Source organism: Lampris incognitus, chromosome 5, assembly GCF_029633865.1.
Source record: "Lampris incognitus isolate fLamInc1 chromosome 5, fLamInc1.hap2, whole genome shotgun sequence".
Classification (NCBI taxonomy): domain Eukaryota; kingdom Metazoa; phylum Chordata; class Actinopteri; order Lampriformes; family Lampridae; genus Lampris; species Lampris incognitus.
The window spans coordinates 40,510,026-40,531,678 of NC_079215.1; the positions used below are offsets into that span (position 1 = coordinate 40,510,026).

Below are 21,653 nucleotides of genomic sequence, written 5' to 3' on the forward strand. Positions count from 1 at the left end.
CAGGTGGTAAGCATTGTGGAGGTCTAGTTTAGTGAACACTGTGGCTCCCTGGAGAGAATCAAAAGCAGAAGTCATGAGGGGCAGAGGGTACTTATTCTTGACTGTGATGTTATTGAGGCCTCCATAGTCAATACACGGCCGGAGGGTTTTGTCCTTCTTGGCCACAAAAAAGAACCCCGCACCAAGGGGTGATGATGATGGGCGAATAAGACCAGCCGCCAAGGAGTGCTTGATGTACCTCTCCATGGACTCCCGCTCAGGCTTGGAGAGGCTATATAGACGATTGCTGGGGAGGGGTGCGCCCGGCAGCAGGTCAATAGCGCAATCATAGGGGCGATGAGGAGGCAGGGAGAGAGCTTGCTGTTTGTTGAACACGGCTTGGAGGTCATGGTACTCTGGAGGCACCAGTGACAGGTCAGAGATCTCAGAGCTTGAAACCTGACAGGGGACAGACTGAAGCAGAGCAGACTGGAGGCATATGGTATGACAGACGGGACTCCAACTTGAAATTCTGGCCGATGACCAATCAATATGGGGACTATGCTTAACCAGCCAGGGATGACCAAGTATAATGGGAACAAATGGAGAATTGATAACGAAAACCTTAACTCCTCTTGATGGTTCCCCGACAACAGGAGGCGCACAGGCTCGGTCTTAGAGGTTATCCGGGCCAGGAGACGTCCATCCAGGGCATGAGCTTCAAGAGGCTGGTCCAGACTCACAGTGGCAAGACCTAACTGCTTCACAACACTTGCATCCAAAAAGCTTTCATCAGCTCCAGAGTCAATTAAAGCCAAAAGTTTAGTGAACTGACCTTTAAAACTGATGGTAGCTTGCAACTGGGTACGTGGACGAGGAGACAGAGGGCAGACAGTTGGGCTCACGAGGATCCTCCCCCTCCCTCGTGAGCTTTCTAGTTTGACGGAACGATGAGGGCAGGAGGCGAGAAAGTGACCAGGCTGACCACAATACAAGCAGCTGTTCTCGGTGATGCGGTGTTGACGCTCCTCTGGGTTGAGCCGGAAGCGGCCGAGTTGCATTGGCTCCGAAGCTGGGGAAGAGTCACGCCTCGGGCTTTCTCGGAGTACGTCAGCCTCAGTCGAGCGAGCTCGGCCCCCAGAGTTTGGAGGTGTGGCCCGTGGAAAGTTGTAGTGACCAGGAAAGCGGCGCATCCTCTCTCTCCTCCGCTCCCAGAGATGGTTGTCCACACGAATGGCCAGGGTAACCAATTCCTCCAGCCCTCCAGGCTCGGGGTAGGAAACCAATTCGTCCTTTATGGATTCGCTTAGACCGTTGGAAAACCCGGCCTGGAGGGACTCGTTGTTCCATTCGCTCTCCGCTGATAGCGTACGGAACTCAACTGAGTAGTCGGCGACGCTGCGGGAACCCTGGCGGAGAGAGATCAGTCTTTTTCAAGCATCCTTTCCCCGCACGGGATGATCAAAAACCTGGCGAAAAGCAGTGGTGAACTCAGCGTAGGATGAGGAAGTGGAGGCCCGCATCTCCCACACCGCTGTAGCCCAATCCAGGGTGCTTCCCCGGAGAAGACCCATGATGTAAGCGACTTTGGCTCCATCCGTGGAATATGACTGGGGCTGCTGGTTAAACACAATCTCACACTGCATCAAAAAAGGGCGACAAAGTCCAAAATCTCCATCATACTTATCGGGCGGCGCAACCCATGGTTCCTTAGCCAAAGTTGATGGCGCTGAGGGTGGCGGAGCTGGAGGGGTGGATCCCGGGCTAGCAGAGGCACTAAGTTGGGTCTGGATTCCGGAGATCTTTGAGCTGAGCCCACGGAGGGCGTCAGCCATCCCGTGTAGCACCTGGCTGTGCTGGCTGAGGACCGATTCCTGGTTGGCTACAGCCTGGCAGACCGTGGCCAGGTCTGTGGTGGAATGGTCTGCTGGGTCCATAGTGGCTGGAACGTACTGTCACGTATCAGGAAAGAACCCAAAAGCAGACGGGACAACCAGGTAAGGGAAGAATCAAGTCTTTATTGAAGTGACCGATCTCAGGGGTAGAGCAGGAGTTGGCTCAGTGGCAGGTAGACAGACAGGCAGAAGTCCATGAAAGGCGACGTTCCAGCGAAGACTGGTCCACAGTGGAGGCTTTTTAAGGATGGTGGCGATCGCTTTGATGACAAGGGAGAGCGGCGATTGCTTTGATGGCCAGCTGGTGTACCGGGGTGAAGGGGGGGGTCAGCAGGTGTCAAGGGCGATCGCTTTGATGTCAAGGGCGAGAGGCTGATTGCTTGGATGTCAAGGGAGAGAGGGCGTGGCCAGCTGGTGTACCGGGGTGAAGGGGGGGGGGGGGGTCAGCAGGTGTCAAGGGCGATCGCTGTGACAGTTTCTTAAGAAACATTTAGGACTATTGTAGAATGTCGCATTGGGGCTATTCATTGGCGCTATTAGCTGTGATGAATATCACTCCTTACTACATCAACAACACTTAACATGATATTATTAATAATAATAATAATAATAATAATATAATAATCTTTATAGAGCACGTTTCAAAATACATATTACCATATTACAAAACACTTCACAAAGACAGCAAAATATAATACAATAAAAACAATTTGGTGTATAAAAACAAAAGACAATAAAAAACAGTTTTTAGAAAATCAAAACTCGTAAAATAAGAAAAGTCTCTGATAAAAGTATGTTTTAAGAGGAGATTTAAAAGAGATTAATTAATTCCAATCCTCCTTTGATTTAACACTGGAATGACTGAGATTTCCCTCCCACCTAAAACCACCATGGGCGGTCAATATGACCGCTGGTTTTTAAACACTATATCCTGTCAAGATAAATACCCAATTGAGATATTAATGCATTACATATGTTAGTACGTTTGTTAAGAAACGTCTGTCACCAAAATTAACATTTTGACAACTTTAATGCTATTTTTCAAACAATTGAAAATTGCCGCTGTCCAACATGTCGGTGGTAGTCATGATGCATCTGAAACGGTGTCTGTACCCAGACATGTTGGCAATAATCAAAAATCAAGTTTGGACTATTACTCTGCACTGGAGAAAGCTAGTTTGTTTCTCAGACAGAGCAATGAACTTTGCGAAGGAAATGATGCGACCAACACACGTCATAAATAGTGACATGAGGCGTACGATCACGCGCAAATTACAAGCGGACATTTTAATTGCTCATGGTTGTTTTAGGTAGATCTTATCATAACTTTTTTTTGTGCAATTGCTTTAAAACTCATTTTAATACAAATATACTTAGCACAAAAAGTAAGGAAATTTGTGTTTGGTAGATTATTTCTTTGTTGTAACAATGCTTCTTGGCAATAAATCTTATACCATTGGAAAGCCTGTTTAGTTCCCTTTTAAATGGTGCCACATTTGTAAAGAACATGCATTTGTGGGATGAGCAGCAGAGCTGAGTATGAGGGTTGTGCCCATGAAAAATTTGCCAGATCTTCTCTGCCAATGCCAAGCAGCTTATTTTGCTGTTGTTATTGACTCTTATTTTGAGCTTCTGGTACCCCAGGTGCTGACAATCAGGTGCCTGATATAAGATTTATTGCCAAGAAGCATTGTTACAACAAAGAAATAATCTACCAAACATAAATTTCCTTACTTTCTGTGCTAAGTTCATATGCAGTTTCAGGAGCATTCAGGGAGCAGCAAGTCTGTATCTTTTTAATTCACAATTAAACTTTGAAAATCCAAAACGGTCATAATGACTGTCTTGGTCGTTCTAGTGTTGATCTATAAACCCCCTTGCAATTGCTGGTGTTTACCATATAGCTGGTAATGGAAGGTACATGTATGGAAATTTTACATAATCCATAAATCATTTAACCATTATCCTCTAAATATTATTGTCATTTACATCCCCTGTATACATCTCCAAGTGCCTATTAAGACAGAAATGGAAATATTGATATTCAATAGGATACTCCTGATATGCTACACTAATCATCTCAAAGGTTGACCCGTTGAAGTTACCTAAAGTCTGAAATAATTAATTATAGTCATGCAGATTATATTTGAGTATAGTTTTATTGCCTACATTGCTTGTGGACAAATTGGCTGAGCCTCTCAGAAAAATTTTGCATTCCCCACCAACATTTTCCTGCATTTTTAGCCACTATTTACCATGAAAGCTCTGAAATTTCAATAATATTAATGAAGACACAGAGAGAGAGAGACAGAGAGAGCGAGAAAGAGAGTGAGAGCGAGAGAGAGAACGAGAGTGAGAGAGAGAGAGAGAGAGAGAGAGAGAGCAATGTTAAATTATGAGAGCAGCAATTACACTCCTATAAAAGCACATGTTCATGGTCTCTAAGTAACTCAATCTGGATGATGATGCTAGAGCCATTAAATGTCATAATTTACTTTTCCATTAGGGAAATAAAAAAGCTGCAGATATCTGACCTGTTTCTCTTGACGCTCTCCCTCTTCATAGTTCAGATTCAGAATCAACTTTATTGGCCAAGTGTGCCTTGCACATGAGGAATTTGACCCCTGTACATAGCAGCTTCTTGCACTTGCAGATATCACTCACACAAAAAAAGAAAAACAGAAGAAATAAATGGAACAACAACAGGACATTGGAGGCAAGCATGTATGCACAACAGGAATGTCAGTACTATACAGAGTTTTATTATGGTTGAATAATCAACAACCTATGCCCACATATTATACAATATTGCTTATATACTATATTACCCATACACTATAACATACCATACCACAACTCCACAACCCGTCATGCTCATATATACAAGGCTATATACGCCTACAATATTACACTATATCATCTTATGTACCATAAGTATACACTATATAATCACCTGCCATCCACCTCACAACTACATACTATATTATATACCTATGTTACAATCACAACAATAACAGCAATAATTGTAACCAGTGTACAGCAATTGAATATGTATTTACAACTGTACATTTGTATTGCACATCTGGTTTAAAGAGGTAGTGCACATCATAGATATGTAGGTGAGATATCTTGACAAAAGCGGGCTGTTTACAAAGTGTCATATTTACATAAGTTTCCATTATTGCACCAGGCTGTTAATTGTTCATGAGAGAGATGGCCTGTGGGGAGGGGGGGGGACACTTCCTATGTCTGGTGGTTTTGGTGCACATTGCTCTGTATTGCTTGCCAGTGGGTAGGACTTCAAACAGACTGTGACCTGGATGTGGGAGGGTCTGTGCTGATTCTGCCCACCTGTTTCCAGGTTCTAGAGGTTTACAAGTCTGCAGGGTGGGCAGGGGAGCGCCATTGATTTTTTTTTCCTGCTGTGCTTAATGTTTGTTGCACTCTGTTCCTATTCTGTTTTGTTGATGCTCCGAACTAGACTAATGGATATGCCCAGGACAGATTCAATGACTGCGGTGTAGAAGTGGCTCAACCCACTGATTGTAATGTTTTCTACTCCTCCATTGGTTACTGTGCATCATAAATACCTACCCCATTGATTGTTATAGTTTAAATGTTTCCTCATCTGATTGGTTGGCTCAGACCAAATTTCCTCAATTGTCACAGAAAGAACAGCCTCTGCTGGGCCTTTTTGAGTATGGAGTTGATGTTGATCTCCCACTTTAGGTCTTTGGAAATGGTAGTTTCCAGAAACTTGAAGGTCTCCACCGTTGACACAGGGCTTTTGGATATTGTGAGGGGAGTGCTAAGTGCTAAGGGGTGTCTCCTAAAGTCCACTGTCATCTCCACAGTCTTGAGCATATTCATCTCCAAGTTGTTCTGACTACACCAGAGCACCAGCTGCTTAACCTCCCGCCGATATGCAGACTCTGTTGTGGTTACACCGCCCGAGCTGCCTCCCCGGCACGTTCAAGCCACTCCCCCAGCTCGGACGTGCCGGAAACATCTGAGCGCTGCACTGCACCAGGTGTTTGCCATCATCCATCAGGCACACCTGTTGCAATCAGTCAGCCCTCTACAAGAAGTCTCCCAGAACACCACTCCGTGCTTCGACGTACTGAACCCTGCGGTAAAGCTCTGACAAGCCCTCCAGCGTTCCTTGCATTCTGTTTATTCCCCAGTGTCTTATCTTCATGTCTCTGTTTCCTCCCAAGACTCTCCCTCCGCGACTTCCATGGCTCCCCGCGTCTCCCTCGTCCCCAGCGACCTTCACGTTTTTCCCCGGACCTCTCCTGCGATCTCCCCCCTTGTCCCTCTACTTGGACCCCTCCTTTCGGACTCGACTTCCCGGATCTCGGACCCGGACTTCCTCGGACAACCTCTCTTGGATCACGGACTGGACTTTCTTGCCAGGTGCACGCACATTATTTCAACACCTCCTGGTCATTTACATACCGCACCACACATAGGCTAAAAACACTCACACATAGTTATACACGCAAACCACGGGGCACCACACATCCCACTAACGGAATGTTTTTCGAACCATACATTCCCCTCCCACAATAAAACCACCTTTTTGGATTTTGAAGTCATCCTGTGTCTGTCTGCCTTGGGTTTCGCCACACAGGTCGGGTTCTGGTGCGCGAGCATAACAGACTCATCACCATCCTGGATGATTCTGATGATTGTAGTGTTTGTTGTCTGCAAACTTCAGTAGTTTACCAGCTGTGTCCTTGGAGGTGCAGTCATTGGTGTAGAGGGAGAGGAGCAGTTGGGAGAGGACACATCCCTGGGGGGCATCAGTGCTGACTGTCCATATACCAGAAGTGACTTACCCCAGCCTCACCTGTTTCCTGCCTGTCAGGAAGCTGGTGATCCACTGACAGATGGCAGGGGTTACAGTGAGCTGGGAGAGGTTGGAGGAGAGGATTTCTGGAATGATGGTGTTGAATGCTGAGCTGAAACCCACAAACGGGATCCTTGCATATTTTACTGGGCAGTCAAGGTGTTGCAGGATGTAATATCATCATGTGTTGACTACATCATCCACTGACCTGTTTGCCCAGTAGGGAAACTGCAGGTGTCCTGTGATGTTCTTCAGGTGGGCCAACACCAGTCATTCGAAAGTCTTCATGGCCAAAGATATCAGAGCGACAGGCCTGTAGTCATTTGGTCCTTGTAATGGAGGATTTTTTGGGAACAGGATGATGGTGCAGCATTTGAAGCAGGAGGGGACATCACACAGCTTCATTGATCTGTTGAAGATCTGCATGAAGATTGGAGCCAGTTGGTCAGCACAGACTTTAAGACGGGATGGGGAGACACCATCTGGACCTGGCGCTTTCCTGGTCTTCTGTCCCTGGAAAAGCCAGATCACATCCTCTACATGCAGTTTGAGTACAGCCTGTGTGTGTGTGTGTGGGGGGGGGGGGGCGGAGAGTATGAGGGGTTGCCAGAGGTGTGATGGGGGCTGTTCTCCTTGGATTGTCACCTTGTCATGGTGGAGAAGTTTGCGTGGTCCTGAGAGCTATGCCGTCTGGAGCTATGTTGCTGTAGGGTTACCCATGGTGGTATGGTCAAGGGGGAGGTCCCTGACAAAGAACAATCCAACCAAGACCTCAACAGTGGAACAGGCAGAGGATGATGGCTGACTTTAGGGAAGCATCACAACTGCTGGGAAGGCAGATGAAAGCTGCTGCAGAAATGGGCCCCCAGTAATCTTGGACTCCATGCCACTGGATCCTGACCCAGGACTGTGTGGTGGCTGTCTGTGCACCAGTCTCCCCACGTTAAAAAAAAGTCACGCACAGGCGTCTCTCATAAAGGGAATCCACCCTAACATCCCAGATTAAGCCCTAACCAGCAGGTGGCAATGGGGGCAGAATTGTGAGGTCTGGAAGCCCTCCACCACATGCGGTCAGAAGCATAGAAACATGAACTTTGGAGCCTGGAATGTGTGCACACCGATGGATAGTGCAACCAGTTGCAGACCAGTGAGGAGAACTACGATCATCACTAGAGAACTGAAGAGATGCTGGATTGACATAACTGCCCTTTCTCAAACCCAATGGGTAGACGAAGGACAACTCAAGGAGGAGAAGGGTGGCGACACTTTCTTTTGGAAAGGAAAATCTGCTGATGAATCCAGGATCCATGGCATTGGATTTGCCATCAGGAATCAGATCATCAGCCACCTGTCTGAACTTCCTGAGGGGATCAGTGAGCATCTCATGACCATCCGTCTGGTGCCTGCCAACAAACCAGATGGCAACAGTTGTGAGTACCTACTTTAGACAGAAGAGGAAGTAAAAGAGACCTTGTACACCTGCTTAGACGAGACGCTGTCAAGAATCCCCAAGGACTGTTAACTATATATAGTATGTAGATACATAGAAAACGATAGAAAACAAAACAAAAACGATGTAAAAAAATATATCAATTTAGAATTACTGAAGAAAAAAAAAAGGAATTTTGGTCTCTTTCCATAACCGTAATCCCCCCCCACCCCCGTCGTCTCTTTCTTAATACATTGCAGTACAGGCCTGTTTCGTGCGCCGTGCACTCATCAGCTGCTAATGTGGTTAAACAAAGAATCATACAGTTTATGTTGCCCAGCGTCACACCCCTAATTTCAGTTGGACAGCAACCAATCAGATGAGGAAACATTTAAACTATAACAATCAATGGGGTAGGTATTTATGATGCACAGTAACCAAAGGAGGAGTAGAAAACATTACAATCAGTGGGTTAAGGGACTGAGGCTTGTTTTGAAAATCATTTAGGAACCAGGGCACCGTTGAATTTGTGTACATGAAAAATATAACAAGGTAATTTATGCAAATCATATAGTGGGGTGGTGTTGGGGCACAGTTGGAAGGACAGGCAGTTAAAATATTTTTTTTTAAAAACGCCCATAAGTGTCATATGTGTATAATCAAATGGGGGGGGGGGTAATGACGTTTTACTTATCGTTACAAAGCAAAGGAGATATTTTTTCGGTGTCTACAGCTGGTGGCCAATTCGTTTCTATTATTCAAGGTGGACATATCAGGTCTGAAAATAATAAAATACTTTCCTGCCAAGCACAGGTTACATATTTTACCTCTAACTGAATATGCACTACTCTTTGCAAGGATTTTCCATGAGACAGAATAACTGATATTCTTGTCTTCCAATGACCAAATGTGGTTGCTTAAGGCAGTTGCGTTTTTTGCATGCTAATTTTGAAGCTACTATATGGAGGTGCTTGGTTGCGGTGAAGGGGTCTGTGCCTTAGCCATGATGCTTGCAGTGAAGGGGGCACAGACCCCCTCACCGCATCCAAGCACCTTCAACTGCAAATGCCGTGTTAAGGCATCATGTCCTCTTGAAGGAAAATGCCAGATAGAGGGAGTCATCTACCAGGCATCGGTGACAAGAGAAGACAACCGCAATGTGGACACTTATATAGGATTAACAGAGGGCCCTTTTAAAATTAGGTTTAACGCCCATATGAGTAGCTTCAGAAATGAGCATGCAAAAAACCTGTATTGATATTCCGCTCCTCATTAGTTGAGCAGTTATAACAACACCATTGACGTATCACCAGAAAGAAAAAGGTAGAAGAAAAACTGTTTGAAGAAATAGTCCCTGTGTTCACCTCTCATAAAAGCCAGAGTTGTAATTGATTTTAAATTTCATAAATTAACGAATAGCATGGTTGTGTTTGTAAATCAGTGTTGTTGTAATGATGTCATTTGTTCAGTGATGAATTTAATTTTAGTGACTTTTTCAGATAATGTTTCTCTGAGTCTTTGTTTCAAAGCTGCTGTAAATGTGTGACAATTTGTTGAAGTTGTGTTTTTAAAAAAGTCAAAAGTATCTTTCTCTCTCTCTCTCTCTCTCTCTCTCTCTCTCTCTCTCTCTCTCTCTCTCTCTCTCTCTCTCTCTCTCTCTCTCTCTCTCTCTGTCCTCACTCAAATGCTTCGCTCTGCAATGGAAGAATGTGATTTTTTTAAATTATTATTTATAGTCGAAGGTAGAAGGGCATAGGTTGTGACTCATATTGCATCACATAGCCAAGCCTATGACAATCCGTGGCTGTAATAATGCAGTTACAACCACAGAAGTGGCACTTAGCTGAAATTCATTGATTGCATATAGATCGTATGGATTACGCTAAAATGTCGAGATGGTCTCTGACTTGGGTCGATGTCTCTGACGTGTAAAGGTACATCAATATTCAGTTAAAATGATTTTTTTTTTAGTGTTGTGTAGACCTTTAAATCGACGTCCATTTTTCATCTTTTTAAAAAGTTTTTAACTCTGATGGTTTTAATTTCTTTGTTCTAATAAATGGGCTGTTGTCCCCTCATCAGTGTCTGTGCCCGGGAGCCCTGACTGTGATGCAGATTTGCAGCAGTGTTCAATATAAATATTAGACCTTGTGGCAAAGACCGTAATAGTCAAGTAAGTCATAAATCTTTGAAATAGACGGTGATGATAATTTTATAGCACTTAGCTCCATTTACTGTCATGCAGTCTACTCTATTTAGCAGACGCTCAGCACTGCCCCTGATGCTCAAAGCATGGTACTGCATCATTTTATTTTTCTCATTGCAGTCAACAGCATTGGTTCAGCTTTCTCTCGTTACAGGCTTTGTTTCTACCCATGTAATCGTTTATTTACTTAAGCCTTTTACTCATTTACTATATTATTTATTCATTCATCCATAAATCCATGCATGCATTCATTCATTCATTTATTCAATTATCCTTCCACCCCTCTATCCATGTATCCATTCTTTCATTGTTCATCCATATATTAGCTACCTACCCCATCAATCATTAATGGCAAGGCCAGGCTGCATGAATACCCACAAGCAGAGTATCCATTTCCCTGTCAGTCGTTGATGTGAGGATGGTATTAGCTTACTGCTTATTACTGAAGTCTCAGTGCCTCAGTCTTCAGGGTGGTAGGAAGTTTGTGTGAGTTAGTGTGTGAGAGAGAGTGAGAGACAGAGAGAGAAACCATGACAAAGAGTGACAACCATGTAGAGCATTCAAATGCTCATATATCCCACTGATAGGTAGGCATCATATCGTATCCATTCATCCATTCCACTTATCATATGCAGGGTCGCGGGGATACTGGAGCCTATTCCAACAGTCATTGGGTGGCAGGTGGGGAGACACCCTGGACCGGCCGCCAGACTATCACAGGGCCCACACGCACACAGTTAGGGACAATTTAGTATGGCTGATTCATCTGACCTACATGTCTTTGGACTGTGGTAGGAAACCAGAGCACCCGGAGGAAACCCACACAGACATGAGAACATGCAAACTCCATGCAGAGGACAACCTGGGATGACCCCCAAGGTTGGACAACCCCGGGGTTCGAACCCAGGACCTTCTTGCTGTGAGGCGGCCGCACTAATCACTGCACCACCGTGCCGCATATCATACCATCATCTTATATTTTAGGTGAAAAAACTCTTGCTTAATGACGATTTGAAAACTCAGTAAACTAAAGTTACTCATAACTTTGACACAAATGTAATTAAAACAGTAACACTGCACAGCCTGCGCAAACCCAAACCCCATGCATAGCAGAAGCAAACCGCATCCATTTCAGCCAGTTCAAAAACTAACCATCACTGCAGCAATCACAGCAAAGCCAAGAACCAATTTAAAGTCGGCACCACAGTGTAGAGTATTGGGAGCAATCATTATTGACATAATGATCCTGAAAAGATTAGGAGACATTACTGTGAACACCACGTGTAGGCAGTGGGCTAATAAGTCTGGCTAAGAGCATTTTAGGCAATGACCGCAAATTACATCATCCTGGGGGCAGAGACCTCACTGCTGTTCTTATTAAGGTTGTGTGTCTGTGTGTGTCTGTGCATGTGTGTGCAAGCAATTGTGTATTATAGTCATTTAACACATTGAATTATTCACATACTTTGTAATGTACCACATGTATTTCATCTATGTCAGAGATTCTTGACTAGATGGTGGAGCAACAGAGGCCCTTGACTTTTGACCTTCCACTGGCTGTCCCATGTAATGACATTGTGACCTTTATTCCCTGCCAGGTAAATGGAGGAGCAGGATAGGAGCCGCTCTCCGTCCCGCCGGACTAGCCGGGTGGAGCAGGTGGTGGGGAGATGGCTGAGACGCTCTCGAGACTTGGGCAGCAGGTCTCACTCTCTTAGCAGGTACTTCTCTCTTATTGTCTCTGCAACAGTCTTCCTCAATTCCTCTCTTGTCCCCCTCTCAATAACAACTCATAATTTATACAATATTTCATTACTGTTCACAGTCTCCACATTTCTTCCTTTCCTCTTAAGTCAGTGGTTCTCAATCAGGTCCTCAGGTACCATCCATATTGCTGGTTTTCTGTTGCACCAGTTTGTTCATTATATTCACCTGTTGTTCTGGTTATTCCAGCCTCCAATTTGAGAGGTTTTAGACTTAGACTGCTTTTATTTGTCATTGCCTTATATGCATGTATCATACATACACGGGAATGAAATTAAATTTCATATGGACCACAGTGCCACATAAAAAAAATAATGCAATAAATATTAAAAACAAAAAGTGCATTAAAAACAAAAATTACTTCACAGACCTAAACATCACAAGCACACCTGACATGAACAGTGAGTAAGAAGGTCAAAAAGTCATTTTGTGGAAGGTCTAAGTGTTCAGGCTGTTGAGGAACGTCACAGCCTGAGGAATGAAACTGTCTGGTGGAGGCAGCACAGGTGCTCCGGTACCTCCTGCCAGAGGGTAGGAGGGTAAAGTGGATGTGGGAAGAGTGGGTAGGGTCCGTCACGATGCTGTTAGTCTTCCAGGTGTACCGTGCATCATAGATGGCCTGGATGGATGGGAGAGCAGTTCCTATGATCTTTCCAGCTGTCTTCACTATCTGCTGTAGGGATTTGCAGTCGGGGGTATTGCAGTTCCCATGCTGGACAGTGATACAGCTGGTCAGAATGCTCTCTATGGTGCCTCTGTAGAATGTGATGAGGGTGGGTGGGGGAGACTCACCCTCTTCAGACACCGCAGGAAATGAAGACGCTGCTGGGCCTTCTTGGAGAGCGCAGTGACATGTGAGGACCAGGAGAGGTCCTCTGTGATGTGAACGCCCAGGAACTTAACACTGCTGACACTCTCCACGTCCATACCATTGATGGTCAGAGGGGTATGCTGGGCGCTGTTCTTTCTAAAGTCAATAATAACCTCCTTAGTTTTCTCTATATTTAGGGAGAGGTTGTTGTTTTTGCACCTCGCCGCCAGTTGATCCACCTCTGCTCTGACCTGGAAACTAGGTGAATGTAATGACCTACCTGGTAGAATAGAAAACCAGCAATACAGGTGGTACCTGAGGACTTGATTGAGGTACACTGCTCTAAGTTTCTCTCTCCATCTTTTTCTCCCTCACACCACCCTGCAGTAATACATCATCTATAACCACAAGAACTGTGCCATAGCATTGAGTCAACTGTAAGAGCACAGTTGCAAACAGCAAGATGCCATATTAAATTTACCTTTTGTTTCTAATGAAATTACTAATTTGCTGGCTGGCTGGTTGACTTACCCCTGCTCCTCCCCAGAGAGAGGGTCCTGGTGGATTGGAAAGCAGGCGATGCCAGTTGCTCTGACCAGAGGAATTATCCCTTCCGCTTCACTGTTCAGATCCAGCGAGACCCGAGCCTCAGCTCTCATGGTCTCACTCTGTCCCAACAGACCCCCATCCTTGTGCAGGATGTCATTGCAGGTAGATTTATCTCATAGACACATATCTACGTTAATTAAGAAGGTTTTGAAGATAGCACTCAGGTCAAATAGACTTCACAAATAGTTGTTATCTCTGCCAGGAGTGATTATGCATTTGGTCGTGTGTGTGTGTGTGTGTGTGTGTGTGTGTGTGTGTGTGTGTGTGTGTGCAGCTAATCTCGCAAACTACTGGACCTACCAGCCTAAATGTCTTTCTTATTGATTAAAAATCTTCAAAAAACATTTGTTCGGTTCAATTCCGCGTGTTACCTCCGACTTGGTCGGGCGCCCCTACAGACATAATTTGCCGTGTCTGCGGGTGGGAAACCGGTTGTGGGTATGTGTTCTGGTCGCTACAATAGCGCATCCTCTGGTTGGTCGGGGCACCTGTTTGGGAGGGAGGGGGAACTAGGGGGAATAATGTGATCGTGGGAGGATCCATGTCCCCCTGGTGAAACTCCTCCCTGTCAGGTGAAAAGAAGCGGCTGGCGACTCCACATGTATTGGAGGAGACATGTGGTAGTCTGCAGCCCTCTCTGAAGGAGGTTGAGCAGCGACTTGGATGGCTCGGAAGAGTGGGGTAATTGGCCGGGTACAATTGGGGAGAAAAGGGTGGAAAATCCAACAAAAAAAAGAAAGAAAAGAAAAGAAAAACGTTCATTTGCATGCATGACTCACATCTACAGTTTAGTCAGATCAGGCAGTGATAGTGTCAAAACCAAAACATAATGTGTTCGGGCATGAGTCTTGAAAGTAAACGAGAAGTCGATCATATTCCGCAAGTCAGCAGATCATTCAATTCACTGCTGATCTTAGCACAGGAGAACTGGAGGAACACTGGATGAGCCAAAAATAATACACTTTATTCACCTCACCACCGCGCGAAAGTGCCATAGTCTCCAATGTTAAAATGTCGCTACAAAAATACAATTTCAAGAGTAGGATCAATTACAGTCACAGCTGGAAATCATGTCAAAACATTTCCCATGGCCGAGCTAGTCAAGTCAAGTCAGTTTTATTTGTATAGCCCAATATCACAAATTACAAATTTGCCTCAGTGGGCTTTACGGCAACACAACATCCTGTGTTCACTTCAAACTCTTTGAACAGCGCACATACATGAGAAAGACATTGATCCAAAATTGTCTCAAAAGCAAATAAAGGAAGAATCCATATTATAACAGATAGTCTTTGACTGGGAACATAGACTCCTACTATCATGTCAAAATCTTATGCATGACAAGCAGAGATACTGGAAAGTAAATGGCTACTCCTTAGTGGGATCTGTGTGTGTGTACCATCCATTAACGTGTCTGATGTTAGATAAAAAAGAGAGGGGAGATAAATGTTAATGAGCTTGTGAAAGTGATTCTGGCTATAACAGGAATTGCAGAAAGGCAGGAAATAGCTCTAACAGTCATCTAAGGCACACAATGTAAGTAAGCCTTAGCGCAGCACCACAAATAATATCTTTTGAGTGTCAGCATATCGGAAAAACAAGCAGTGATGATGCAAAAGTCTTCACAGTCCCTCAGTTGTTCTCCAAAAATAGAACAGTCCCTTTTCATCACAAATTCTGAATAAGATCTAAGTCACAGCTCAGAAAGTACTGAGAGTTTTTGATTTCAGCATACTGAAATGTTACCATGGAAGATGCTCTAGCATCTTCCATGGTAACATCAGAGGAGTTGGATTATAAATTGTGAAATTTATTTCAAAATGTGAAAATGACGTCATCTGAGATTAGTCAATGGGCATAGTTTCCATTAGGGATAGGGGGGATTTGCCCTACCCCACTTTTGGAAGTTGCTATTTTATCCACTACACACATTTCTCAGTGGTTGAAATTTTAAATATACTGTATTTCTTCGAATAGTGACCGGGGCCTTTATTTACCTCAACTGCAGAGTGTACCAGGCCTTTATTGGAGTCAGATTTTTATTAAGGGACACCTTTTTCTAATTTCGTCTGTTTGACAAGTATATTTGCTCATATTTTAGTATGAAGCCTCATTCTTTCCTAATCTGATTCCATTTGCTCTGTTAAGAGTAAATCCACTCTGAAAGCCTGTCTAGCTCCAAGCTGACTTTCTTCCTCCCACCTCCAGCTATCCGTGCTCTCCTCTTGCCAGCTAACAGTAGCTCACTCGTCTGTTTTTTTCAGTACTTGATTCTTTTCGAGGCAATTTCAAAGTGCCTCGCAGCTTTCTCTCCTAAAATTTCATCCACATACTGCAAAGCTCTCTCTTTGAATTTGACATGAAATTTCCGTCTGAGTGCCATGCTGCTCAAGTTTGCTCTCTACTGTGTTGTGGAAAATTCTGTCACTTGCACACGTTCCATATGGTACTTCAAATGTAGCCACTGCCATCTTGTGGAACTTGTACATTATGACACATTATATAACAGGCACCATAAGTTTATCCACCACAGTCTGTATTTGGGGCCGGCCTCTATTTGTTCGTGTCGACCACACCCCCAGCCATTGTTCGAGACCCGGCTTTAAACTGAGTACCAGCTTTTATTTGAGGAAATAAAGTATGTCAATAGAGAAAATAACCTATATTTACTATAAAAAACATTTCTACATTTCTATAAATATCATTTGCATTCATCAACTCTCTTGAAGTTGCCATCTGTGTACATTAGCGATGACTGCTGATTCCCATTTTACTAGTAATGTCTGCAGACCCCTGTAGGGGGAGCGCTGCGCTATCGTCCTTCATTACTAAAGTGACCAAAGACAAGCTGTGTATTTTAGTTTTTTTTCTGTCCCTTTCGCTTTCAAGTAAGAACGTTAAGTTAAAATGAGGAATTGTAAATAATGTTTGTTTATGAAATGTGTTTGATATCAAGCCTATTTTCAGCTTGAGAATGATATTTATAAATGATTATTGTAATCAAGAATTAGTTTAATGATTGCTAGCTAGCATCACCAAGTAATGTTAACTACATACTGCACAAGAGGATTGGAATGTTAGGAATGTGTAGGTTATTTGAGAGAGAGGGGGCGCGAGAGAGAGAGAGAGAGCTGTGATTTGTGGTGGAGCTGAAGAAGTTATAGTAATGTTGAATATGAAGATTTTTGCATTGTTATGTTAATATTGAGCATTTATATAAGTGCACTTAGTCATATTTCTTTACTTTCACAATAGGATAAAGCCAGATTTAGAGTAAGAATTGTAAAAGCATAATTTGCTGTTATGATATGAGATGGTAATTGATGAGAACAATATAAAAGGAATGTATTTTGAATTTAAACATTACTAAATTGACAGTGAATATAGGTTTTGTGTCCTTTAGAGTCATTTCTATACTACATGGCCAAAAGTATGTGGACACCCAAACATCACGCCAATATGTCCTTGTTGGACCATTCCAAAACTATAGGCATTAATATGGAGTTGTCACCACCCCCTTTGCTGCAAAAACAGCCTCCACTCTTATAGAAATGCTTTCCACTAAATTTTGGAACATGGCTGTGGGGATTTGCTCCCATTCAGCCACAACAACATTAGACACAAGAATTAGTGAGGTCAGGCACTAGAGAAGGCCTGGCTCACAGACAGCTTTCCAATTCATCCAAAAGGTGTTGGTTGGAATTGAGGTTAGGGCTCTGTGCAGGCTAGTCAAGTTATTCCACACCAAACTCCACAAACCATGTCTTTATGGACCTCGCTTTGTGCACGGGGGCACTGGCATGCTGAAACAGGGAACTGTTGCCACAAAGTTGGAAGCACACAATTCTCTGGAATATCAGTGTATGCTGCAGCATTCAGAGTTCTCTTCACTGGAACAAAAGAGCCTAGCCCAAACCATGAAAAACAGCCCCAGATCATTATTCCTCCTCCACCAAACTTTACAGTTGGCACTATGCGTTCAGGCAGGTAGCGTTCTCCTGGCATCCGCAAACCCAGAGTGGTCCATCAGACTGCCATATATTGAGGCATGATTTGTCACTCCAGTGAACATGTTTCCACTGCTCCAGCAGTATATAAAGCACTCCAGACGACACTTGGCATTGCATATGATAATCTTAGGCTTATGTGAGGCTGCTTGGCCATGGAAACCCATTTTATGAAGCTCCCGATGAACAGTTCTTGTGCTGACATTGCTTCCAGAGGCAGTTTGTACCTCAGTAGTGTGTTGCAAGCGAGAACAGATGATTTTTATGCGATACGCTTAAGCACTCGGTGGTCCTGTTCTGTGGTCTTGTGTGGCCTATCGCTTCGTGGCTGAGCTGTTGTTGTTCTGAGACGTTTCTATTTCACAATAAAAGCACTTACAGTTAATCGGGCCAAATCTAGCAGGGCAGAAATTTGACCAACTGATTTGTTGGAAAGGTGGCATCCTATGACAGTGCCGTATTAAAAGTCACTGAGCTCTTCAGTACACCCCATTCCACTGCCAGTGTTTGTCGATGGAGATTGAATGGCTGTATGCTTGATCATATGCACCTTTTAGCAAGGGGTATGGCTGAAATAGCCAAACACACTTATTAGAAGGGGTGTCCACATACTTTTGGCCATGTAGTGTATTTTTCCCCCCTTTCAGAGGTACATCAAAAGCCATTCAAGATGAAACCATCAGCTGCCAGGAAATCCAAAACAGGCATTGGGTCACTTTTGAGCGATTGGTAGAGGAAATGTCTAGCAGTTAGCTTGCTAAAATGAGCTACACCTACAGCTGTCTTGCTATAGTCTAAAGAATCATGTCATCAATGTTCTTTACTCAAATAAGCTTGTGCCAGTAGTAGGAATTAATCAAATCAATGACCAGTATCTTATGGCCAAATAAAGTATGTAGCATAATAGATGGGTTGCCTAGTCTGAATATAGCAAGAAAGCTGTATGAAGACTAGTACTGCTAAGCTAAGTCTTATGATGAGATCAAGTATTATTGCTCATTGTCTATAATAGGATCAGCCAGTCAGAGAGTGGCAGTGAAGTATTCCTTCAGGAACAGATATTCCATATTCTTGAAACCGTTATTTCTCAGTTGATTGCATAGTTGGTTCGGATCAACAAAGACAATCTCTGTCACCATGAGGAATTTATTATTTTTATTTACTATGCACATTTAGAAACTAGCATGTTATATTACTGCATTGCTGGAAAAATTATTATTATTACAGTTATGCCTTACTTTACCAATGCCTTACCCCCAACTCTGCTGTACGGCCACCTCTGATTTAGCTGACTGTGTGTTTTGGCATCTCCACAGCTCTTCCATATGTCATCTAGCCGTCACAATTCACTTAGTACACCTTTTAAAGCTCTTACACAATTTACTCAAATTATAATTACTTAGTTGTTTTTTTTTTGTCCAATAATATGCTAAAATGTTACTGTCTAGTCATTATTTCTTGTCCATGAAGACCACCAGGGCACCATGAGTCATATTAGGTTGTGTGGAAGTGCAGGAAATTAGTTTTAAATGGCTAAAAATTACTGGAACTGTACAGAATGGTATTAAGTCTTACTCTGTTTGCAACAATTATGTAAACTACTAATTAGACACGTTAGTCCCTAGCTAACGGGTCTGACCCTTTAGCCAAGCGGTTAGTGATGTCGCCTTGTGGTGCAGTACACCCCGTATCGAATCCCGCACCGGGCAAGAAAATAACCGGTTACATTGGTGGCAGCGGTGGGATCCGGAAGTGTGCAGATCCTCAGAAGTCTCTTCGGAGCGCGGGAATAACAAAGCGCGAGGGCGCGCTTCCGGGGAGGGTGACGACTGTAAACTACTAATTAGACACGTTAGTCCCTAGCTAACGGGTCTGACCCTTTAGCCGAGCGGTTAGTGATGTCGCCTTGTGGTGCAATATACCCCGTATCGAATCCCGCACCGGGCAAGAAAATAACCGGTTACAATTATGATGCCATTCCATGGAAATTGTTGTGATTATTCTCAGTGTTATATTGTACTGGAGTGTTTTCAGAATGGTTGGTAGAGCTATGCATTAGCGAACCAGATTATTCCCAACCTGAACTGCAACTAACATTGCTTACTGGCATAATTCTCTAAAAACTACCATACACAAGAGCGAAGTAAATGATGCCATGATAGTCTTACGTACCAGAAATCAGACATCAGAAACACTTTGTCATTTCATTTCATGCACTCGCACACATGAAATGAAACGATACATAATTTCCCCCAACCCACAGCAGTGCAACACAAAGACAAACATCCAAAAACTACAAGACCACATATCCAAAATTAACATATATATCTAAACTAAAAAAATAAAAATAAAAATAAATAAATCACTCTCCAGGAGAACGAACGCCAGCCAGGATGACTGTCGGAACTGCTGGTCTGCATGGGCTAGCAGTTAGCTTAGCCTGCCCCACTTCTGCGTCCTGTCAGACCACCCAGGCTGCATCAAGGCCAAACAATGATGTCGTTACTTGTAATTTGCTAATCACAACTGAAATTGAAATTCATTTTTACTGCAAATACATGTTGTGAACAACAATAATTAGAAGCCTATCTTTTATTTACGGTAAAAATTCTAAACTTAGTACCAAAGGGTTGACCAATATGTAGGCTAAAATGGCAAAAAAAAAAAAAAAAAAAAAGAGCACTTATTTTCTTCCACTTCAAGCACTGTAGCGCCTCCTAAGATGGTACTAAATATGAGTTCCTGGATCTATTTGAGAACCATTCTGCTCGTAATGGAAACACTTTGTAAACCCATGAGTGCAGATTTTTCAGCTTTGGACAGTACAGCATGGGGCAGCAGTAGAAATGGGGTCATAGTTAATTTATAAGAACTGAACAGAATGCGCAATGATCAGATGGTTTGAAGACAAGACAGATGAATTTCCTGCTGTGTAAAAGTACAGAGGAAGAAGTTAATTTAGAAAATCTAGATTATAGAGAAAAGACAATATCTTCCCTTTGACTTTTGTTATTATTCCAGAAGAAATATGAATGTAGGTCAGCAGAATTGTCTTCAAGAATATCAACACAATGATTTTGGTGTGTCCAGGTGGTCCTGCAGAGGGTCGGCTTGTCCCTGGCGACCAGCTTGTAAAAATCAATAATGTTGCTGTCGAGGACCTGACCCCTGAGCAAGCTGCTGAAATAATCAGGTACACACACACACACACACACACACACACACACACACACACACACACACACACACACACACACACATACATACATCATATTCTCTCTCTCTCTCTCGCTCTCTCTCTCTCTCTCTCTCTCTCTCTCTCTCTCTCTCTCTCTCTCTCTCTCTCTCTCTCTCTCTGTCTCTCAAGAGTCTGTACAATTTGATGTTGAACTGTTGTTTATCAGGGTAGATTTTAATTATTACAAAGCAATGAAGGATCTGGACAAAATCACAACCATGTGGTGTTATAAAGGGGTGTGTGTTCAACAATAGAGGATGAGCTGGTTTTTGCTGCAGGGCTTGGATAAAAAGGGTATTACCTGTTTTTTTATGTTTTGTGTGGTTGTTGAATGATTATTTTTGGGATTGTTAAAAGATGCATGTTACATGTTTATTTGTAATTTGACAAGTGCTTTTTATATTGTTGAAAAGATATCAAGTCTGTTTTTTGATTATTTTTTTTTTGTTAAATAAAGACTTGTTTTAAAAATTCAAAAATTCTCTCACACGCGCACACAGAGTAACGCATGGACACACACACAGAGTAATGCATGGACACATGATGTGTACAAACACAAACACGTACGTGCAGATGCAAACGGATAGACTATCAAACAGAAAATACAGCGAGACTGAAACCATATCACCTGTCTTTATCGCCATAACCTCATCATGCATCCTTTGTTGTCTCTCCAGAGAGTGTCAGGACACACTGACAATGACTGTCCTCAGAACAATGATGGTGAGTCTACTAACAATAATGTAACACACACACACACATACACACACGCACGCACACACCTTGTTGGCTGTCCACAATGTTGAGGTCTATGATGACAAATGGGTTAGAGATGAACAGCAAAGTCTGTACTGTCACCATTT

The 21,653-nt window shown here is 43.3% G+C and overlaps 1 protein-coding gene across 1 annotated transcript in view; it reads left to right on the forward strand.

Moving 5' to 3' along the window:
- Window positions 1-11,963: 11,963 nt before the first annotated feature.
- LOC130112992 (FERM and PDZ domain-containing protein 1) overlaps window positions 11,964-21,653 on the forward strand; it is a 44,054-nt gene continuing 34,364 nt past the window's right edge. The window contains exons 1-4 of the mRNA XM_056280512.1: window positions 11,964-12,082; window positions 13,484-13,647; window positions 20,643-20,745; window positions 21,468-21,513. Of these exons, the coding sequence (XP_056136487.1) occupies window positions 11,964-12,082; window positions 13,484-13,647; window positions 20,643-20,745; window positions 21,468-21,513 (432 nt within the window). The remainder of the gene's footprint in view (window positions 12,083-13,483; window positions 13,648-20,642; window positions 20,746-21,467; window positions 21,514-21,653) is intronic.